Source organism: Ciconia boyciana, chromosome 7 (assembly GCF_034638445.1).
Source record: "Ciconia boyciana chromosome 7, ASM3463844v1, whole genome shotgun sequence".
Lineage (NCBI taxonomy): Eukaryota > Metazoa > Chordata > Aves > Ciconiiformes > Ciconiidae > Ciconia > Ciconia boyciana.
The window spans coordinates 48,547,098-48,567,870 of NC_132940.1; the positions used below are offsets into that span (position 1 = coordinate 48,547,098).

The window sequence follows — 20,773 nt, forward strand, 5'->3', positions numbered from 1 at the left end:
CTGCAAAAGAATGAACATCGGTCTTGCTGAGTTATATTTATTATTCACTTTGCTCCAGGCATTTCACATGATCTCATATAAGCTAGATCAGGTTGGGTCATGAATAGACGCTTGCTTTCTAAATCTACTTAACTCTATAAACAAAGCCAAAGGAATTGAATGGGATCAAACTCCAGGGTCGGCACAGGACAGGTTTACAATCGGTCAGTGCTAACTGCAAACATTTTTTTAACTATCTAAATTCTGTTAGAGCAGCCAGCATTTTTGGAGGTCTCTGATACAACACTGCAGGAGATATCAAGGAAATGACCTCCTAAGTTAGAGAAAGAGGAGGAAATGGAGGAAAGGTTTCACTGTCTGTTGGACGTATCAGGAGAAAATTAAAATCACGGACTTTATGAGAGATCAAAGAAGAAGAGGGGGAAAAAAACCTAAAACAATGAAGTTGCTGTTTGCCTCTAATGAAAAATATTGACTGCTACTGCCTGCTGGAGGACCATACATCTTGCCTGGGAAAGAAGAGGCAGGAGAAAGTCTCAGTTGTTCCAGCCTGGCACTAAAAATAATGTAGAATGCTAACTGGCGTATATACTTTCACTAATTACTTTCTCCCTTCATTTATCTGTTCTGTAGTTCTTAAATGAATATGTATAGTAGCACACAGTATGAGCAAAGAGCTTTAACAGCACATGTGCTTTAACAGCACAATGGTGTCCTATGGAAGAAAGAGTCCTATTGAGTTGTAACATGAGATCAAGAGGTAAACAGTATAATGTACAACTAATTCCAACGAGGCTGTAATCCCAATTAAACAGAAGTCGAACTTTCATTGTTATGTGGACAACTGTAATGATATCAGAATGGGATATACTACTACCAATAGTGACTACAATGTTTTTCAGACAGTGATTTCTTGCTAATGAATAGTAGCGCAAATCTGTTTATAGCACAGAGTTATCTAAGGTTGAGAGAAATAAAAAATGACAGGTACACAAGCTCTTCTAAAACCCAATATAGCAACCAATGCATAAGTACACTGGTTTTATATAAATATTAAATAAAAGTTCAGCTATTTGCTTCTACTTTTCTTCCAACTTGCCCAATTTCAATACATGCAAGTATGGCCATGGCAGTTTCCTTTCTTACTCCCATGATCACCTTTTCTCTAGCTAAAACCTCAATTATCTTGTCCACTTACAACGAAGAAAGGTTTTCTATGTTGACATTTAAAAGGTTTTCAAATGCGAAACTAGAAGGCAAAGTCTTAATTCCCACTGCGTTCACAGTCAGCTGCGCAGTCTTCTTACACTGTCCTGGTAACCACAGCTTTAAATAATCATACTTAAACTGCATTCAAAAAAATGGATAGAAAGAAAGGTCATTATGCCAAAGACAGTAGGGCAAGATTTGCGGTACTACTTTCCTATGGAAACTTCAGAGTATACTACACTCCTGACAGCCATTCTACTTAACTCATAAACCTAAATATATTTAGGAGTTTAATTGTAGGTGTCTATTCTCTTATTACCCTAGTTTTTCCTATTTTAGTGGAGAGACGTTAAGGATAAGGGCTACAGTTATGTCATATGCAGCTTACACTGTTTTTAGTTTTACAAAATGTGAATGCACTTCACTTGTCACTGGTAATTACAAATAAACAAAGCTGATTTATATCAGCTCTAAGACTTTTGTTCTACTTTAATTTTAGTAGAAATCTTTGTCATGGATTGACTATAAGTCTGCTCCAAACATAGAAATAACCTGTTTGTTCACTTTACTACCTAAATTTCCAGTGGGCAATGCTTCCAGTCAAAGTCTAAAAAAGGAAGGTAACATTCTAAAATCCATAAAATGGCAATGTCATCAAATACCTGTCATAGTGTTTTACATGTAAACAAAAACCCCTCAAATGAAACTAGCAACAATATTTTCTTCACAGTCTGCTGACAAAGTGAAACCCTTCTGAGATGGGTACACCTTAATTTTGAAACTATACAACTGCTGTTTTATCAGCAGATATTCTGACTTCTCTAAAAAACTCCTTTTCATTAGTGTGTGGAGAAGGATGTAGGGAAGTGACCATTAGCAACATCCAAAACAAACTGCTTAGGTTCTTATTCAGATGTTAAACTATCACTTGTAAGTTGGACCTATGACATAACTAGCACAAAGTCTACATTATGATACAATGAGCGTCCTTCCTATGGGTAATAATTCCTATGCATTCCACCGGCTGTATTACAAATAATGCTCTTTGCTAAATAGCTTCTCCCCGACTGCACTTTTTAGGGGAGATAAAAGTTATCAGAAACTTTCCACTGAAACTGGAACTCTGGAAGTATTCAGCCAACAACAGATTCAGAATAGCATACGAATGGTCATGTTCCAGCTAGTCTAATGAAGGATTTGGTTGCAGTTCTTGGAAGAGTTTGAATAAGATGTTAAATCAATTCATAATCGGTCTGACCTTGTGTGTTTCTAACATAGATGATACCTTAGCAGTACAATAATGAGACAATTTGCCCTTGCTCCCCTGTAAGTCTGAGGTTACCATGTTCAATGGAAGATCATGAAGGGAATACCCTACATCTGACTCCCTGTGGTAAAAGGGATTAAAAATCAAACAAAAAATAAAAATAAAAAATAGGTGGACTGGTCTACATATATCAGTGTAACTCAATACATATACCAATGTAGCTCAGATGCTTCCTTTCTCATTCAGCCTCTGCAAAAGCCCCTGACACTGCAGTTGGTTTAACAGAGCTAAATAAAGACTTGTTAACTTTGAGGTCTGCTGTAAGGTTGGCTTTCCAGCTGGTCTGGATGAGATTATTGTTCCATTGCCTTCTGCCAGCAAGTACATGAATTTTCTAGAATCTTGTTGTGCTTTCAGCAAATGTTTGCTGAGGGGGCCAGCTCATCCTCAATTTTGACAGCTAGCCTGTGCTAAATAGGGAAAAAGGAAAAACTATGGTGCTAGGCAACCAAATTTATACTGTTGCCCTTATCTCAACTTCTTTACAGAGAAGGATTACTTAATAACCTGTACACTTCTGAAATTTTAGGCTTGCATACTGTAGAATGCCAGAGGCTTTCAATGATCATTTATTTCTTGCACTTTAAAGGCAGGATCGAGGAAGACACAAAACTCTGAGGAACCAGCCTGGGAGCATGATTCAGACAGAAAAGTAGATAAAGCAGATGTTTTGCATTCTAGGAAGCTAACAATAAGATAAACAAGTCTTTTATTTTGTAATGGGTAGTCTCCACAAAAGCTAGGAAAGCAAAGTTAGTGTGTCAGAGTGTAAAGGCGGAACACAGTAAAGTTCAGAAATCAACAGGACTGTAGGATGAAAAAAAGATTAAGTAATCCTACAGAAAATAATTCATCACCATACAACAGTATAGAAAATACTTGCAACAATCCATCTGAAGTGGTGTTTAGTTAAGCCACATTTCATGTAGGGTCTGATAAGTATTTCAATTTCTTGCATATTGATTAATAGAAATGATTGCATGAAATATAAATTCATATTACATTGGAGAGACTTTATCCATCAGCATATTTCAGAGCAGTTTCAGAAAATGGTACAATTCTCAGACTTACATCAAATTTATATAGAAATGTTTATTACACTTCTACTTGGCACTTAGGTCCAGATCCTTGGAAGTATTTAGAAAGCTAACCGCAAATGAATGAATCATAGTTCAGTTTAAGTGTGGTGAGGAGGACAGCTTAGGAAAGAGCCATAACAACTGCAGTGAGTATTTATTATTGACTGATTATGTGCACGTAATTCAGAATTTCCAGGCTACTGAGAGAGAACCAGAATCAGGGAAATTTCCCCTAGTTTCAAAGTCAGTTGTTTTTAAACGGCACTTCAGATCAGGTTTTTGGTATCCAAAACAGTCTATTCAGTAGCACTGAGAGACACTGCAACGCTGCTAGTCAAAATACTTTTCCTGGGATGCCCTTTTGTTAACACAGTGTTACAGAGATAGACGCATCCTAGGCCCCTATTATGAAAATCCTACAGCATGGGGAACTTTCGTATAGGCATAATCCTGGAGGATTAGGATAGGATCCAAGGACACCAGGACAGTGATCATGACACAGCAAAGCATGCAGCTAACTGCAGAAGTACAGGAAAGAAAAGGTGTCTTGCTTTTGTGGTGACTCAGGTTGTACAGAAACAAATGGGGCATGCAGTTTTTCTAAAAACTTATCCACCATGTTCGAGCTTTCTAACCCTAAACTTTAACATTAGTACTTTGAAGGGAAACCATTTCCATCACTAACTGACAATTTTTCAGTTGTTCACTAATCAGGACATGTATCTAAATAAGTCCTTTCCTCACATAACGTTTAAATTGTTTGCTATCACTATATAGATATGTATTTTGAGAAGGAAGAGCCAAGATAACAAACTAGTCATCACTGGACCGTATTTCAGTTAACGAATAGCAACACGCACAGTTACTAATTTTAGTGTATAATACAAAAATGCCCTGGCTTCATTCAATGTTTTACAATTATTTATAAGGCAAAGACAATTCAGGTTTGGGGTTTTTTTATACTTAGTGCATTAAGCTAGTAAAATAAAAAGTCTGCAAGCTTTTCCAGAATCACCTAACCCAAATAAGAAACACCTAAGTTCTCATAGAAGTAGTAAATGGCATAGACATTCTCTTTTAACCAGCCTGTTAATAGAAAACGAGCACAGATTTCTAAACTTAATATATATCAAGAATGACCTTTGTCTAACTACTAGATTGATCTCAAAGAATCCTCAACACAAAAAGGCACCACGATTATTACAAACCTAATTTACAAGCAAACCTGTTTACAAACAATCTAACTTCCTTCGATGATAGCTGCACTTCATAACAGTGAGAGAATTATGCTAGTTTGCTATATTCAGACTTGTTAAAGAACAGCAATGTGCATAAAATGAATACTATTTACAACAGTAATTATCTTTAGTTCTAATCATCACTTACTCTTGATCCTTTTTCTGGAAAGCACCGACAAACCGAACAGTCCTGTCCCCCACATGGCTCAATATATGCATACCCTCCCTAAAAATTAAAAGTTTATGGATTTATTAATATGCAACAGACAACAATCATTTCATCAAATATTGTCAACTGGACATATTGCCCAACTAGATGATTTTTAAGGCAAAAGATTTGGCTACCTTTGCATACCCACAGGGAAATTTCCTGCTGATGAAGAAACTTGGCACAGCAGCAAACATCAGAATATTGTGTAGGCTTGACACACGTGAACCTTTTCCAATGCTTGCTTAATAGAATATGCACATCAATACTACATTAAAAATCCTCCTAACCTTTTTGGACCTCTCATCAGCATAAACATGCTGGCAAAGTAGAAGCAATAAGCAAAAGCTTATTACTGTTGCTGTAGAAAGTGAAAGACATTACCTGCTAGTTATGTTAAGTAACGCTGAATATTACAGATAAATACAAGTAAGGCAATAGGCTGCATCTAGAAATATTTTAACGGAGTCAGAATTTAATTTGTAGTAATGTGAAATTTGTAACCCATCACATTAGGTCAAGAGATTGTTTAAATACGATTAAATGATAAAAGGCTGAAGAGCAAGAAGCCCACTCAGCAATAAAGCCTTACATTTAATTGTCTATTAAATTAAAAAAGAAGTATGTGCATGGTGTAATTATGCATTGCCTACCACTAATGTACTTATTTCTTGTATTAAAACTTCCCATCATTCTCCTCTTAATAGCAAAGAAGTGACTACTCTGTTTCATGAAATTGCAATAAGGAAAAAAAACATATTCAAGGACAAACTAAAACACAACAAAATGTAAATTCAGTAATTTATTGTGTGGTAAGTGAACATGATTTTATTATTCTTTCCTATTTCCCAAAGTGTAGTATTAAACATATACCAATTATATGCACCACATGCATTTATAAGCTCACTTAGATGGTTGGAATGTCCACTAGGTGACACGATTTTTTTTGCAAAATTATGTAAATGATCAAAGTGGTTTCAAAAAGGATGACAAGGACTTAAAAGATTTAAAATAATTTAAGTACACAAGTCAACAGTGATAACATGAAAATATTTGCGCAGTGTGGATTTCACTTTTATCAAGGTCAACATTGGTTTGTTACTGGTTTTAATAACCAACAGAACACAATAGGTTCATACTTCAATTTTTCAGGGAGAAAACATTGACAAATATTAGATAAGGAGGAAAAATTATGTTCTTTCTATCTACAATATTTTTAGAATATCTGGTACTCCCAAGCCTCAGAACAAGAGGGTATGACTGTCTCTCTCACAGACTGCTTCTCTTTCACACCCTGGATTTCCCATGAAATTACTAATCTACTCCACACTAGTCTCTCACCTAGTTATTAAAAACTTGCCTCTACTGGAATGTCAATGGAATGCAAGTTTCTAATAACGCGCAAACTGTTACCCTTTGTTCTAACCAAACACATTTATTTTTTAAAAGTACTTAAATTTTCAACAGTTCAACTAAAAAGGGATGACTTGGGAGAAAAAAAAACAAAAAAGAGCTTTTAAATATTTGAAAGAAACAAAGAGGACAGACTTGAAAGAAGTTTCACTGAGGGCATTGCAAACATAAGGTTAATATGGAGGACAGTACCAAGAGGAAAATAAAGTAGATATTGAGACTATATTACATGTGAAATTTTGACTTCAGAGAGATGGGAACGTACAGGGAGGCCAGTTTAAGATCTAAGCTAACATACAGAGAAGGGCTTGAAAGCTAGAATGAGTATGATATATGCTATAATATAGAGCCATTGAAGGGACTTCATGAGGAGGGAGACAGACTCAGTGCACGAGAGAGGTTTTTCTACATGCAGCTTTCCAAAAGCATCTAAAGATGCCAAAGTCAGAATCTAGAAGAACCCAAAGGATAAAACTGCAAAATAGTTAAGCTGAGCAACAGGAACAGAAAGGAAAGTGAGAACTGCAGAAATACTGAAAGAAACACCACAGGTTTCCCACAGAACTATAGGTCATTTTCGTGTATATAGTGTTACTTGTTTGAATTTTACCATCCTATCTATCATCTGTCTAAAGAAAATATCAATGTCACTTACCCCGTCAATTTCTTGTGCTGAAAAAACAATCAGCAGCCACCTGATTTAAAAGAAGGAGAAAGGTAAATTAAAACTAAACTTTCAACATCCAACCTTCACAAAAATGTAGCCTCTAAAAAGTGAGAAGTGTGTACACATGATTAAATCCTGTTTGGGGTGATTTTTTAGTAAAAGAGTGTATTTATAAGGGGTATGCACCATCAAGAAATGGTCAGCACATGCTATATATATTTGTCTTTTCGGATTTGTGAGACTGAGTACAAACAGATAGGCATGAGTAAGACTATGTAACAGTTCTTGTAACTTCCCCTTGTAACCTATTTCCAATCCCACAATTAGGAATGGCCAGAGGGAACCATTCCAGACAGATTTCTGCACCTCCATGGACACCACGGGGTGAAGATGGAGCAGAGATGGAGGAGATCTGCATCTGCCCCAAAATGAGTTAGCTGGTGCTGTTTTCTTTTGCTCAGAGAGAGAGCGAGAGAAGGCAAGGAGCAAAGCAGCACTCAAAATAGCCACATGATTCCAGAGCAGCTGCTGGGGAGGCCCAGCTCCATGCCAACCACTGCTAGTAATGGATTATAAAGTTGAAATCATGTCTTTTATGATTTCTGCATGCAAAAAAAGAGGATAAAGTAAAACAAAAAGGTAGCCCAGAATTTCTGCAGCAATACAGGAAATAAGGTAACTTATTATTTAAAATACTAAGTTTTAGTATTCTACATACAGGAAAAAATACTAACATTATTATTAATGAGAACTAAGGTGTTCACTCATTATATGAAATGATAAATTAGATACAGCGATAACATATAGACTACTGCGTATTATTCTCCAGGCTACAGTGAAGCCTATATCAAAATTACTCCAACCCTGCAAATATTTAGGCATTTAGTAAATATCCCAAAGTCCTCTTGAATCAACCTCTATTTTTTCTTTGTTATTCACATGGTCAACTCTTTGGAGCACTGAGAACTGTGCCAGCAAACCCATGATTACTCTCCCTGATTATTAATTATTCATAGATTCAAACTGCAAATTATATAACCTGTATACACACTGATATATACTGATAAATTCAATACTGACAAATTTAACATATTTTAGCCATCTACACACTTTTTAAACCTATGGTGCCTGCTACTTTTTTTCAAATACACAGATTTTACAGAAACAAAATATTTATGAAAATAATTAGTGGTAACTGAAGACAGAAGCTCATACTGTCTCTTGCTAAGTGAGAAACAAAGGACTGATTAAACAATGTGAGATTGCCAGATGATCAGCTACAGTAGTAAATGGTGGAGAAGTTTTGTGCATCCCAGTAGTTCATCCTTTACTGCATCAACTAAGTTTGTGCAGAAAGGATTTAACTTCACAGGAACACTTCAACCAGGTAGCAGACAATAGCATTGGTTTGTTCTGTGATTGTTACTAATTTAAGGCCATTTTGCTTCTAACCTTCTGAACTTGCAGACAGTCTCTGTACATGTTTTTTCCCATATCAACGTTGGCCAGGTGTGAGTTATTTTTCATTCAAGAAAATGCCAAGTTCTCATGAAGCCCTTGCACAACTGAAATGGCAATCTGATGATGCTGTTCTTGATGCACAGCACTGCAGTCTCCCCTTTTTCCAGTCATAGGCATGTGTTTGCCACAATGTTCTTTGTAATTTCAAAATCCCTGCCTCCTGAGGCCAGACAGACATTGCCTATGTACTCAAATCTGCACAAGACTGTTAGAGGTAAGTCATTCACAAGTAACGCACAAAAAAGGTAAGGACAACTACCTTGGAGAGATGGCTGGGATAGAAGGCTGCTACATTAGGGAACACATGAATAACAAGCAGCCTGGGTTTGCACAAACCAAATAAACATGAAGAAGACACTGGAGAGTTCAGGCATATTAGCACAACAGAAGACTGCCTAGCAGCAAGGGTGTCAGGTTCAAGCAAGGTACATTTGCTGGGCCAGGTCCCCAGCTAGAAAAGCATAATTTTACATTCCTAAAGAGCCTGGTGCATGAAGTTTTATAAAGAAGGAAAACTGGATTGACTTTTCCTAGAAGATATTGTAGAGATGGAATCATTGATCCCACACACCACTCTCAAAGTTCCGGGCCACGACGATCCTAATCTTCTCCTAAGGATCATTTTCCTCCAGAAAGAACTCCTGCCACAGCTGCTAGCACGTATTTCCATCACTCTCTAAAAGTTTTCTTCATGCCTTTTAATAATTCTCCCTCATCTGCAAAATTATTCTGGGAGAGGCATTCAAGTCTGAGTTGGTCATTACTTTTTTTTTCTCAAAATATGTTCATCACTAGAATGTAGGAATATCTTTCCTCTTAAAACAGACTCAGAATTATAGTTCCTGTTTCCTACTATTTAAGTAGTCTGGTACCTGAAATTTAAATGGTAGACATTTCTAGACCAGCAATCAAAATCAAATACAATAAATTATTGTATAGGCTTATCAAATTTGTGACAGGCTACAAATGATTTAACTGGTGATTTCTTATTACTGTTAAATTGATAGCTAAGAATATATCTCAGTGACTCTAGTTAAAAAATTTAGTGATCTGTAAAACTCACCAGGCAGCTGTGATAAGCCACTTAATCCGTTCAAACAAATCCTTTGTTAATGCCATTCACGCTGATTGAGGATCTGTATATGCAGCACTTTTTTTTTTTCTTTTTTTTTTTTTTTTAAACAGCAGGTCTTCTCTTTCCTTCTGTTTCTGGATGGTCTATAAACACTGTTCCATATTGTTGTTGTTTCCCCCTCTGAACCTGTTTATATTAAAATATACATCTGATGTACAAACATGAATAATTACCAGATAACCAAAATATGTCTTAACCGTTTACATACGTCATACTACACAGATTTATGTTGACACTGCATTATATTATTCCTATTCCGGCTGCATTTTATTTTATCAGCAATCCAATTATTTCAAGGGGATTATATATGAAATTACAGATTAACATAAAAAGGGTACAAGATTTCAGCCTAGAAAAGAGATAGTCTTCACTCAGTGTTTGAAATAATGAACTAAGAGCATCTTGCATCATTTTTCTTAAAAAGCTATCATACCCACCATTTTAGCTAAAGGCACTAAAAAAAAAAAAAAGTGACACCTGTTTACAGTAAAGACCTAATGAACTTAAAAAAAAAAAAAATCAAGAAAATATTGGCTATAGTTTCAAGACCAGTTAGCAGTATCTTCTGCAAACTGAGCTGGACCGGTGTCTGTGCATACATCTGAGCAAAGGAGGACTACTCTGAATGCAGAATAAACCATATGCATTTTCAGCTCAAGAGTTCTACCCATATGCATGGGTAGATGACAATCATTGGAAACACTACCTAGATTGTTTTATCTTTATTTTTAGAACATTTTTTCCACAGCTTTTGTCAGGATTTAGGAAGCTGGAAGCCCTAAGCACAGGACTGACCAGAGGCCTCTACAGTCCCAGATAGTCAAAATTTGCATGCATAAATTAACTACACAGTGCATCTGTGACTTCTGACTTGGGTCCAACAGCATATATGCAGTTTTGTGTGCAAACGTGCTGCACCAACCTTTTTGTAAGCTCAAGCTTCACAAATCCAGAGAAACAGCCAGCTCCTGTGCAAACTTTCACATCCCCCAAATAAGAAAAAAAGCTGTAACCCTTTAGAATAAGGCACATCTGGCAAATGCTTCACACTGGTTATTTCAAACTGAGGGCTTAAGAGGCTGGGCTTTTCCTAGCATAGCACAGATTATCACAGGCTTTTATTTTTTAGTGCTGTAGGCTTCCAAATGTGGGGAGGTTAATTCTGAGGAGACTGAACACTGACTAGAGTGAACTAATAGGGGTTAATTTCCTTTGGAGAAGTCTCCCGAGTAAGCAGAGACAATCAGTTACTGAGATGGGAGCAAGGACGCAAACCTGCAGCAAACTGGCTGCTCTCTGATACCTGTTCAAGCAACTATCTTTTCTTTGTAAAACAAATGGGTGTACAGTTCCTGAAACATTACTGTCTTGCTTTCTATTATTTAGATAGTGTAACATCTTTCTAACCAGAACTAATCTATAAATAATATTGACTCCTATGTGTATGCACAGTATATCCATATCCCACAGTATGAAGAAGAGACTTTGTCAGCTACCGTGCACTAACAAATAAATAGTCTAAAGGCAGCCACTTTTCATGCTGCAAGATCACACCCTACATGTACTGTACAGTACTGCATTCATCTGCCAAATTCTTAGTCTCTTTCTGTGCCCCAGTTCCCCATCTGTAAAAGAAAACAAAAACAAAAAAACCCCAAAACAACAAAACACTCCTAATAATAATATTCCAATAACATTCCTACATTCTTACCTCACTGATTTTTTACATTAGTGATATAAATAATATAAGCAAGATTGTGCGGCAATAAAATACTGCAGGGATGGATTGCCTCAAATGGAAAATCCAAGCCAGTCATAAAGTGTTAGACTTTGCAGAAATTTGTTCCTGTTGCCCACTATCCATCTCATTATTTAATTATCCAAACAGCTTCTGAAAATGAAGAAAAAATTGAAATTTGGTACGTTTGCTTTGTATTAGCAGAGAACCTTTTATTTTAAAATTAAAATCCATTTTGATCCAACCCATTGACACAGTTTGAAATCATACTTAGTGCATGAGTGGAAGACTTATACCACTCTGCTTGCTATTTTGTCATGGATGTCTACAACCCATCCTTTTCTGAACAAGCTTCCTATAGTCTGAAGTGTTCAGCAGCCAATGCAATAATATAAGGAGTACAAAGTGTTATTTTATGCATATGATTAGGATAGTAATTTTAAGTACAAGAACATAGATGCTGTTTTCCATAGGATTTCTGCCTCATTCATGATGGATATATTCCATACTCTTTTCATCCTTTTCCTTAAGCCCTATTTTTTATTTTACAGTGTCCTGTGAAACTGCATTTTATACTAAATTCATACAACTGTTTCCCACAAAAATATTCCTTATCTGTAAAAAGAGAAAATACTGTTATCCTTGTTTTACCATAGAGAACTGAGGAAACAAAATCAAAGCTAAAATCAGTAAATATCAATTACTGTGAAAAAAGCCAAACTTTAATTTGTTGCAGCTTTCAGTTGCTTTCTAGTCTTAAGGTTGACCTCTCTGTTGTTCATACAGTGGTGTGTTGTTTTTTCTTAAAGTACCTCTACAGGCAGCTGCAAGTATACATTCTGACACAACTGATGTTAAGCCTGCCTGGCCAGCTGTTTTGCCAGACAAGACCGGCTCTTTGAGTTTGTAGCTCTCTGAAGATATTATGGACTACAATGGTATCAGCAACACAGTCTGCATCAAGGTTTCACAGACTTTCTTTGGATGGATGCCATCAATTATGGCAGCAATGAGCAGGACAGAGAACATCGGTGGCTGATCTTACCTTTGTTCCAGCTCAATGCTACTTTGAAGTCACGTATCTGTCCTAGAAACTCACATAAAGGCATATATGATTTTATGTGACAATCTCATAATGCAACATTACTTGCTGTTTCTTAACTATAACACACACAACGACCATCCAGTTGGGCCATACTACTTAGCAGCCAGCTGCTCAAGGTCAGTGAAATAGGTGGTACTGGGATAAGACTGGGCTTGAAGAGGACTTCTTTTTAAATGCTCTTTCTGTTGCATCTCTCTTGTTAGCACTTTCCCATGTTTGCTTTGAGGCTGCTGACTTCTTTTTTTGAAATTTCCACACAGGGTTTTCATCATTTGAAAACTGACTCAATATCTTTTCATTATAGCAGTATTTCATTCACTAAGTATTCTGCATGTATTCATTTATTTCACACAGTGGTTTGCCTGCTTTCTTCTGTTTCTTCCAATATGTCTTTGGCCTAGTATTCAAGAGCTCTCCTTTTAAGTACTATCTTCTTTACTCAGTGAGAGTCACACTGTTCATTCCGCATCTAAATTTGCATCATTTCTGAGGACTGAGCACTCTCTTCCACTAGTTTCACTTGCTCTGACCCTGTTGCCTCAGAGAACCTTGCACCTTTTGTTTTTACTTTTGCGTAAATGAGTCTCTGCTACCTTCTGTCTAACAGCAGTTCTTCTAATGATAAATTTCAGTGGTGGATTTAGGTACCTATAATTTATAGGTGCTCATGGCTTATAAACAACTGTAGACCCCATTTTTGTCCTTCTTATAGTATTCTTGCGTAAAAAATGTAGCACTGTTACAGTCGACAGGTTTAGGAATCTGACAAATAAAATGTATCAGTTTAGTGGGTTTATCCCCAAGATATTATTTCTTCTACATGGTCACCATCAATCTGGCTTGAAAGTAGGGGAATTTTTTTCCCTTTCTCTCTATACTTTGCTCTATACCAGCTTGCTCTCACTGATGCTTGAGATTTTAGAGCCAAGGTGATAACATCTGTGATGATGTACAAGATCTTTGATACTGAACATATTGCTCTGCTCTTCCAGAGATGTGTTCTTGCTGCTAGTACCAAACTTTTGGGAAAAGCAGCCTCTACTAACTAGCTTTCACAGTGGATTTCATAGGGGGTTGACAGTACTGTCTACTGAATGGAGATCCAGCTCTACTCTCATGCCTGTAAGAGAAGCTGTTTTACAAAGCTCTGTGGTTAGTTTTACAAAGCTCTGTGGTTAGCTTTATGCTCATGAAAGGCTTTAGATTTGTATCTTATGAGTAGTCCTAAATAGATTTATATACATACATTATATTGTTGTATATTGTTGCTTTTTCCATATCACTTGCAGTGCTTAATAAAACCTGTAATGTGGGATTTCCTGTACAGCATTCACGACCACTACAGATAAGGTAAGATCGCTGTGGCCAGTCTGGCCAACATACTTTCCAAGTTTGCGCCACCTCAGAACAGCACTTTATTTGGTGAGATGTTACCTTGAACATGCAGTACTTTTGTCAATAACATAAATGTGATAAACTTTACATATTGCCAACACTTTACAAATCACACTTCCATTCCGAAAACCTTTATATCATGCTAAGCTATGTGTGAAACCTGGGGAGAAACATTTCTCATTGATTTCTCACTGATTTACATTTATGCAGTGGGCAGCACTTTGTCCCTTCTGGGACTTCTTGGTCTCCTCTGTCTCATTAAGAAAACACTTGAGGGAGAGGAAAGCGTTGCTGAAAGGAAAACACACCCGTCAGTGCCCGGGAGCGCCCCGGGCTGCGGCGGAATGGCGCTGAGGGCCCGGGCTGCCGCCGGCCTTCCCTGGTACCGCCTCACTCACGCACCCAGCGCTACCGCCTCCCACCTCGCTCCCGCCCCGGCTTAACCGACCCCTTCTCCCCGCCGGGGCGCTACAGGCGACCCCGCTCCGGGCAGGCCCAGGCCGTGGCCTTGCTCGGGTGGCGCCCGGGGCTGGCCCGGGCGGGTCCCCGTCCCCGCTCCTGCCGCGCAGCCCCGAGGCCGTTCGGGCGGCGCCCACCACCTGCACCCTCACGGCAGTGCGGGAGAAGCGGGCGGGGGACGGAGACAGCCCGGCAACCTGGGACACCTCCAGCTGTCCCAGGACGGGGCTGGCCCCTCAGCGAGCTGCCCAGCCCCAGCAGGCGCCGACGCCAGACGGGACGGCCCGTGACGAGCGCCAGGCACCGCCGCCCGGGGCTGCCCCTCCGCGGCGCTCACCTCAGCTCCCAGGCGGGAAAGCCCCCGGCTCCTCGCTCACTCCATGCCCGCTGAGGACGGACGGACGGACGGTCGGTGGCTGCCGGCGGTGCCCGAGGCAGGAGACGTGGGGGGGAGAGGAGAGGGGAGGAGAGGGGTGGCCCGGCCGGCCCCGCCCCGGCCAGCCCCGGCCCCTGTCCCCACCCCAGGGCGCCGGGAGCGCCGAGGCGGGTGCGAAGCAGCAGCCCCCAGGCCAAAAGCCACGGGGGCCAGCGTCCGAGCGCCCCGGGCCGAGGTCTGCGGGACGCCGCGCAGGCAGCGCCGAGCGTGGGGATGGCCGGCAGAGGCTGCCCCAGCCTCCTGGCGCTGCTGCTGCTGCTCACCCTGCTCTGGCCGGGCCGCGCCGCGGCGGCTGAGGTGAGTGAGCGCGGGGCGGAGGGGCTGAAGCAGCGCGGCGGGACGGTGGCGTGGGGTCCCGCGGCGGCTGCAGCGTCACCTGGGACAGAGCGGGGCTTAGCCTCTCGGCCCTCTTTGCCAGCGCACTGCATTTCGGCGTTGGCAAGTTGTGAGGAACAAAAGGTGAATTTACTGTATCTAAAATGATACGCCTCACCCGCCTCAGGTATATCGCACCCGGGCACGGTGAGATGAGGTACATCTCGCCCAGCTGTGAGGTACCGTTACCCCTGAGCGGCTGCCAGGCGGGGATAAGTAAAGGCGGGGAGGCCCCCGCACAGGGCATTTCGTCACCGCTTGTCTCAGGTGCGAAGGAGAAGCACAGCGTGTCGGCCGCCCAGCCGGGCGGGTCGCAGGGCGGCTTCGCGCGCTTCCAGCTGAGAGGCTGCCGTGAGGGGATGGGGGGGGGGGTTCGTCCCGCCACGAGCCTGGAAGGCGGCAGCGGAGGCCTGTCCCGCGGGCAGCGCGTCGCTCCGCAGGAGACAGTGGATGTGGACGGCAAGGACAGAGCAGTGTTGGGTGTGGATGCTCTCTGAGGTAAACGCTCTCAGAGCAGCAACTTATCGTCTGGACCACCTCTGCTGCCTTCGTTACAAACTCACTCTACAGTTTGTCTTTCAGGTTTAATGATGAGTGTGCATCACCGTTTGGTTCATAAATTCTCCTAGATCATATTGTAGTCTTTGCTGTTCCTTTCTTTTCTGTCTGGTTATAATGTTTAGATGGTACATTCCCAACTGGGAGAAGAGCAGTCAGCTGTGAGGGTAGATGGGTCAGTGTAGCTCTCAACATCTCTGGCAGTTACCAAACAGAAAACTGCCAGTTTCAGTAAATTTCTGATAGACATTAAACACAGGAAACTGCCAGTTCAAATAAATTTCAAGTTTTGTTTCTCCCGTAATAGTCAACAGTGTTAATCTCTCCTTGCATGTGTGAGTAAAGCTCTAACACAGTAGTAAGAATCCTTTACTGCCAATCAAAACATTTTGCAGTTCACCTTTATAAGGAACAAATCTGATCTACTTTGTTGTTGCTAAAATAGAGCCACATTCTGCTGTAGTTATCTGAAGGAGACTAATTACTAATAATGTTTCTTCTAAAATATTGCAGCTCTTTCACTCACCCATTCTGGGTAAAGTGTCTGGAAACAGCATAAGCACCTCACCAAACATGTTTTCTTTCATGGCACTCTAACTAACTTGCAGTCAAGTTTAGTCAGTTAACAAAGATCTAATTGTTTTATTTGTAACAGAATTAAAATACCTCTTAGTTCTTATGTAGAACAGAGGTAGCAGATCTATTTGCAAATTACACATTTTCTGCAGAGTTGTTTCAGGCTCTGCCTAGATCTTATCCTTACTCTAAAGCAAGATGTGGAGGATGAATAGACTCAAGACTTGCCTCTCTCTTCTACCAAGTTTGCTGTTCTTTATTCCGTTCTTCTCTTTGTCTGCTGGTACCTCCCATCCATTGCCCTTGTAGCTCTTAAGAGGTGGACATCATTATGTATGCTTCTGGATGGCTGTTAACAAGTGCAGGCTGTGTACCAGGAACTCCTCCCCCCAACACACACACTCTTTTTCTAAGCCTCTGTTCTGGCTGTGTTGATCTTGTCATCCTGTTTCCTGTTTTTATCTACAAAGGAAGGGAAAAGGAGGTGTACCGAGAAGTAAGACCCCACATATGGCCCAGTAAAGCATTTCAGCACTTTTTAGCAACCTCAGTAGGATCCTAGAGTATTTGCCAGTCTTGCAGACTCATGTTCATTAGCAGCCTTTCTGCTTAAGGTAGATCATGAAGCTCTGAGATACCAGTTTTCTAGAGTGTTGTCATTACTAGATCCTCGTTTACACTTAGGTCTTAAAGACAGGATTTGGGATGGTACAAAGTGTCTTCTACAGAAATCTTGCTGTTTAAGCAAAGTTTGAACATAACGTATTGATTCGGTGGTGCTCTGAAAATTCAGTGGATCTCAAATGTTGTCTGAGATTAGCTTAAACTAGATTTGCAACAGCTAACTGAGATCAGTTTAAGATTCAAATGTCATCATTTCTATTCTTGTATGAAAATGCTGATATTTTCAAAAGAGAAAGTCTAACAATTTTCTAGATGATGGAGAAAATAAAAACTTTTTAAAAAACCAATTTTATCTAAACTAATTAAATATTAGTGGCTAATGTTAATTGACATGAAATGATTGATGAATAAATCATTGCATCTTGGCTGGACTGTCCATTAGAAAGAAGTGGGTATTGTTTGTGTTTTAAAATCATGCTACACTTTCATATGAAAATAAATTGATATTTGATCAGCAAGCAATATTTTTGCTGTATGCATAAATTAAAAAATGTTTCAACATAGAACAGTTTTAAGTGTGTGACTCTTAATAACTCAATACGTAGTTAATTCCCAAAGACAAGAAAGAAAATTATTAATTTGTGCCTGCTACTGTTTTTACAGCAAATTTTGGTCCTCACAGCCATTCACAGAGTCCAGACTTCCCTGCCCTTAGGAGGGTGAACTTTCTGGCACCTGCTAGGGAGTATTATTATCTGCATTCTTGGCCACTGGCATGCTCTAATCACATCTTCTGAAAACTCAGCAGAAGTAGCATCTTCCCATGTCAAAGGCTTTTCCGCCTGCTTGATGTATTCCTTCACTCCAAATACTGATGTTATAATTCTTCGGATTTTCCCACTGTTCATTTAAATACTTTAGAAGAATAATAAAAATTATCAGTATGTTTCCTCAGGGAACAAGATCTTTCTCATTCGTCTTTTCTATTTTTTTCCTCTCAGAAAAAAAATTGATTTGCTTTCTCATTGTTTCATTTTGTTTAACAGCACCTGGAGCTGATACTGTCTTGATGCACGTGTACAATCCAATTAATTCTGCTGAGTGTGTCCTGTCTCATGATACCATCCATGTACTTCTTGTATGTCTTGAAATTAAACACTAATCTAAAAATATTCCCTGAAATTTGCTGCTTCAAATGACACTAATAAGAAAAATACCTAGGTCAAGTTCATTAGTACTGAATTGATACTGCTTCTTAGTAGCATTGATCATTTTTATGATGGCATCATGTTAGCGTGTGTTCAGAACAGGATACAAGAGGATTTCTACTTGAGCAAGATAACTTGATTGCAAGTTAGCTGCACCTCATGTTACTACCATTTTTTGATTTGCATTGTAATACAATTGCAATACTGTACTAGCTCATAGGATAAAGTTAAGTGCTCTATTTTCTGTATTTGCCTCAGTCATTGCACTTTGTACTTTTTCATCATGTGCTGCTGGCAAAGGAGGGGAGATAACAAACTCAGTGACTATAAGGCTTGAGAAGATCTTTTTTGCATCCCCTTTCTCACTTATGCTTATTGTCTGTGACTAAGATGCAAGTGTTCACATTTCTCAATTAATTTCATTTTTTACAAATGTTAGGATTCACATGCAAATACTTATAAACTAGTCTTTTCTTCTTCATTAAATATTTTTTTCCTAATTATATGCAAACTCTATTGCTGTCACAGACAGATCTTAATACGTGGCTCTAGAAGGAAAAAATGCAGTGTTCTAGCTCAGCCATGAGCATCTTCAAGGCTGGTAAGAATGGGATGCAGGCTGAATTGCTTTGTTTAACTAGGAATCAAAATGTTGGAGGGACGAAGTGTCACAGTGAGAATTTTCCTTCTCTGCTGGCCTTCGGAAGCGCCCAGGTTCTTTGTCGCACAAGGCAGCTGAGAAGGGAAGATGTGCACCTGAATATACAAAAGAGAGTTCACTGAGCGTGTTAGAAAAACAAGTCCTTTGTGAAGTGCTCTCTTTGATTTGGTTAATATGATCCCAGCTCTGAAGCCAATGCGGGTGTTACTTTGATAATTGGGCCCAATTTATACTAGACTGTTCTGATCCTGACTGCCTCTATAATTAGTTGTAATTCAGCTATCATCTCCATAGAGAAACAGGCTGATGTCAGGGCACTGCAAAGCAATGCTTTTCCTACTAGGCCAAGAGAGTTAGCATAAATTAGCAGAATTGCCCTAATGTTTGTGCATCAAAATACATGGAGTTCTGCTGTCTTAAACCACATGGAGGCTTGCTCTGAGGCCACGAAATGTTAAAGTGTGCTTATGTATTTGCTGCATCGTACAACTGAAAGAAGATGAACCTCCTTAGGTGATCTTAGTAAACACCTGTGAAAACTGAACTGTTAACAATGTATAGCCTTTTTCTAACAAATCTACGAGGTAAATACACATTTAAGCAAACCTCTATAGTTCAAGTTATTTTGCTGACTGAATAATATCATTAAAATGATCAAAGTAGGCAGGCAAACACTGGTTCTTTCTTCATTGTTTTGCATTTCATGTAGATGTAACAGCATTTTATTTTGAGATCTGTGCTAGCAATCTCTTCTGCAATACCTAGAGCTGATTTAGCATAACATGTCTTTGAAACAAAATACTTTGCCATTAAGTGCAACTAGTATGGGATGTCCGGTCATCTGTTTTACTGTCACATTCTCACCCTACCGCCTAACAAAGTAATACTAGAAGGCTCAGTATGTTGGCGTGGATTACAGGAGCCTAGAAGGAAAGTAAAATACAAAAAGGCTTTTTTCTTCTTAACTGTTTACAGCCCCAGTCTCTCGTGCATGCACTGAGAAAGTTCCATTTTGCCACACCTAGTGTATTTTTAGTTCTGTTTTCATTGTTTGTCTTTTTTTTTTTTAACTTGGCAGTTTTGTGATAGGGTCTCACAGGTTTACAGGTTTTCCATTTGGCCTGGTTCAATGAAGGCTTTTTAACTAGGGCTTTATGCTGCATTTTTCCACAGATCATTTTGGAGAAAGCTGCAAGAAAAAGTGACCTTTTTTTTAATTTTTAAATCTGTGAAATCACAGAGCCTTTCAAAAAAGGAGAAACCAAAGCATGTGCAATAAGCTTTCTCTGAACAAGCTACTGTTGCTTTCATTGCTATTTGCACCACTTAACAGAAGATGCACACCAGGAATTTTATGAACGTACAAATACACAGGCCTGAGGAGACAACAATTATAGTGAATACCATTCCCACACTCAACAGTTGGGAAGAAGTACAAATTGTGTGATGTAATGCTAACCATATTATGGTAGGTAAGCAAAATTTCACTAGTTAAATGGCGTGTATTCTTTGTTATTAGATTGCTCTTTTAAGATGACCCTCTGTTAGGAAGGAAGAGCACGGATGAATAAGCTGATTAAACACCCTTAAGAGTTTGCTACACAAAACAAAATTCTGTGGCCTGAACTGCCTAATCTTTTTTTCTTGTGGAAAGGAAGAATATTTATTTCTTTTGTCCCCGTGTCCTGTTCAAGGTCAGGAGAAGAAACCCACAGAGATGGGGTTTATGGGTCTGCCTTTGGAGATTTTACCTGTCTGAATATATCGTGAACAGTTTGGTCCAGTTTCTGATAGTCCTCATCACAGTGGCTTCTACTGTAGTGAGATTATTTGTAGAGTAA

General features: G+C 39.4%; 2 protein-coding genes across 2 annotated transcripts in view; one reads left to right on the top strand and one right to left on the bottom strand.

Annotated features, from left to right (window-relative positions):
* Nucleotides 1-9,822, bottom strand: part of COL4A4 (collagen type IV alpha 4 chain) — a 71,174-nt gene extending 61,352 nt beyond the window's left edge. The window contains exons 1-3 of the mRNA XM_072867171.1: nt 9,726-9,822; nt 7,130-7,169; nt 5,002-5,079 (exon numbers count right to left, since the gene is read on the bottom strand). Of these exons, the coding sequence (XP_072723272.1) occupies nt 5,002-5,079; nt 7,130-7,169; nt 9,726-9,781 (174 nt within the window). The 5' untranslated portion in view covers nt 9,782-9,822. The remainder of the gene's footprint in view (nt 1-5,001; nt 5,080-7,129; nt 7,170-9,725) is intronic.
* A 5,635-nt stretch (nt 9,823-15,457) lies between these two features.
* Nucleotides 15,458-20,773, top strand: part of COL4A3 (collagen type IV alpha 3 chain) — a 64,063-nt gene continuing 58,747 nt past the window's right edge. Inside the window, exons 1-2 of the mRNA XM_072868491.1 lie at nt 15,458-15,785; nt 18,110-18,201. Of these exons, the coding sequence (XP_072724592.1) occupies nt 15,458-15,785; nt 18,110-18,201 (420 nt within the window). The remainder of the gene's footprint in view (nt 15,786-18,109; nt 18,202-20,773) is intronic.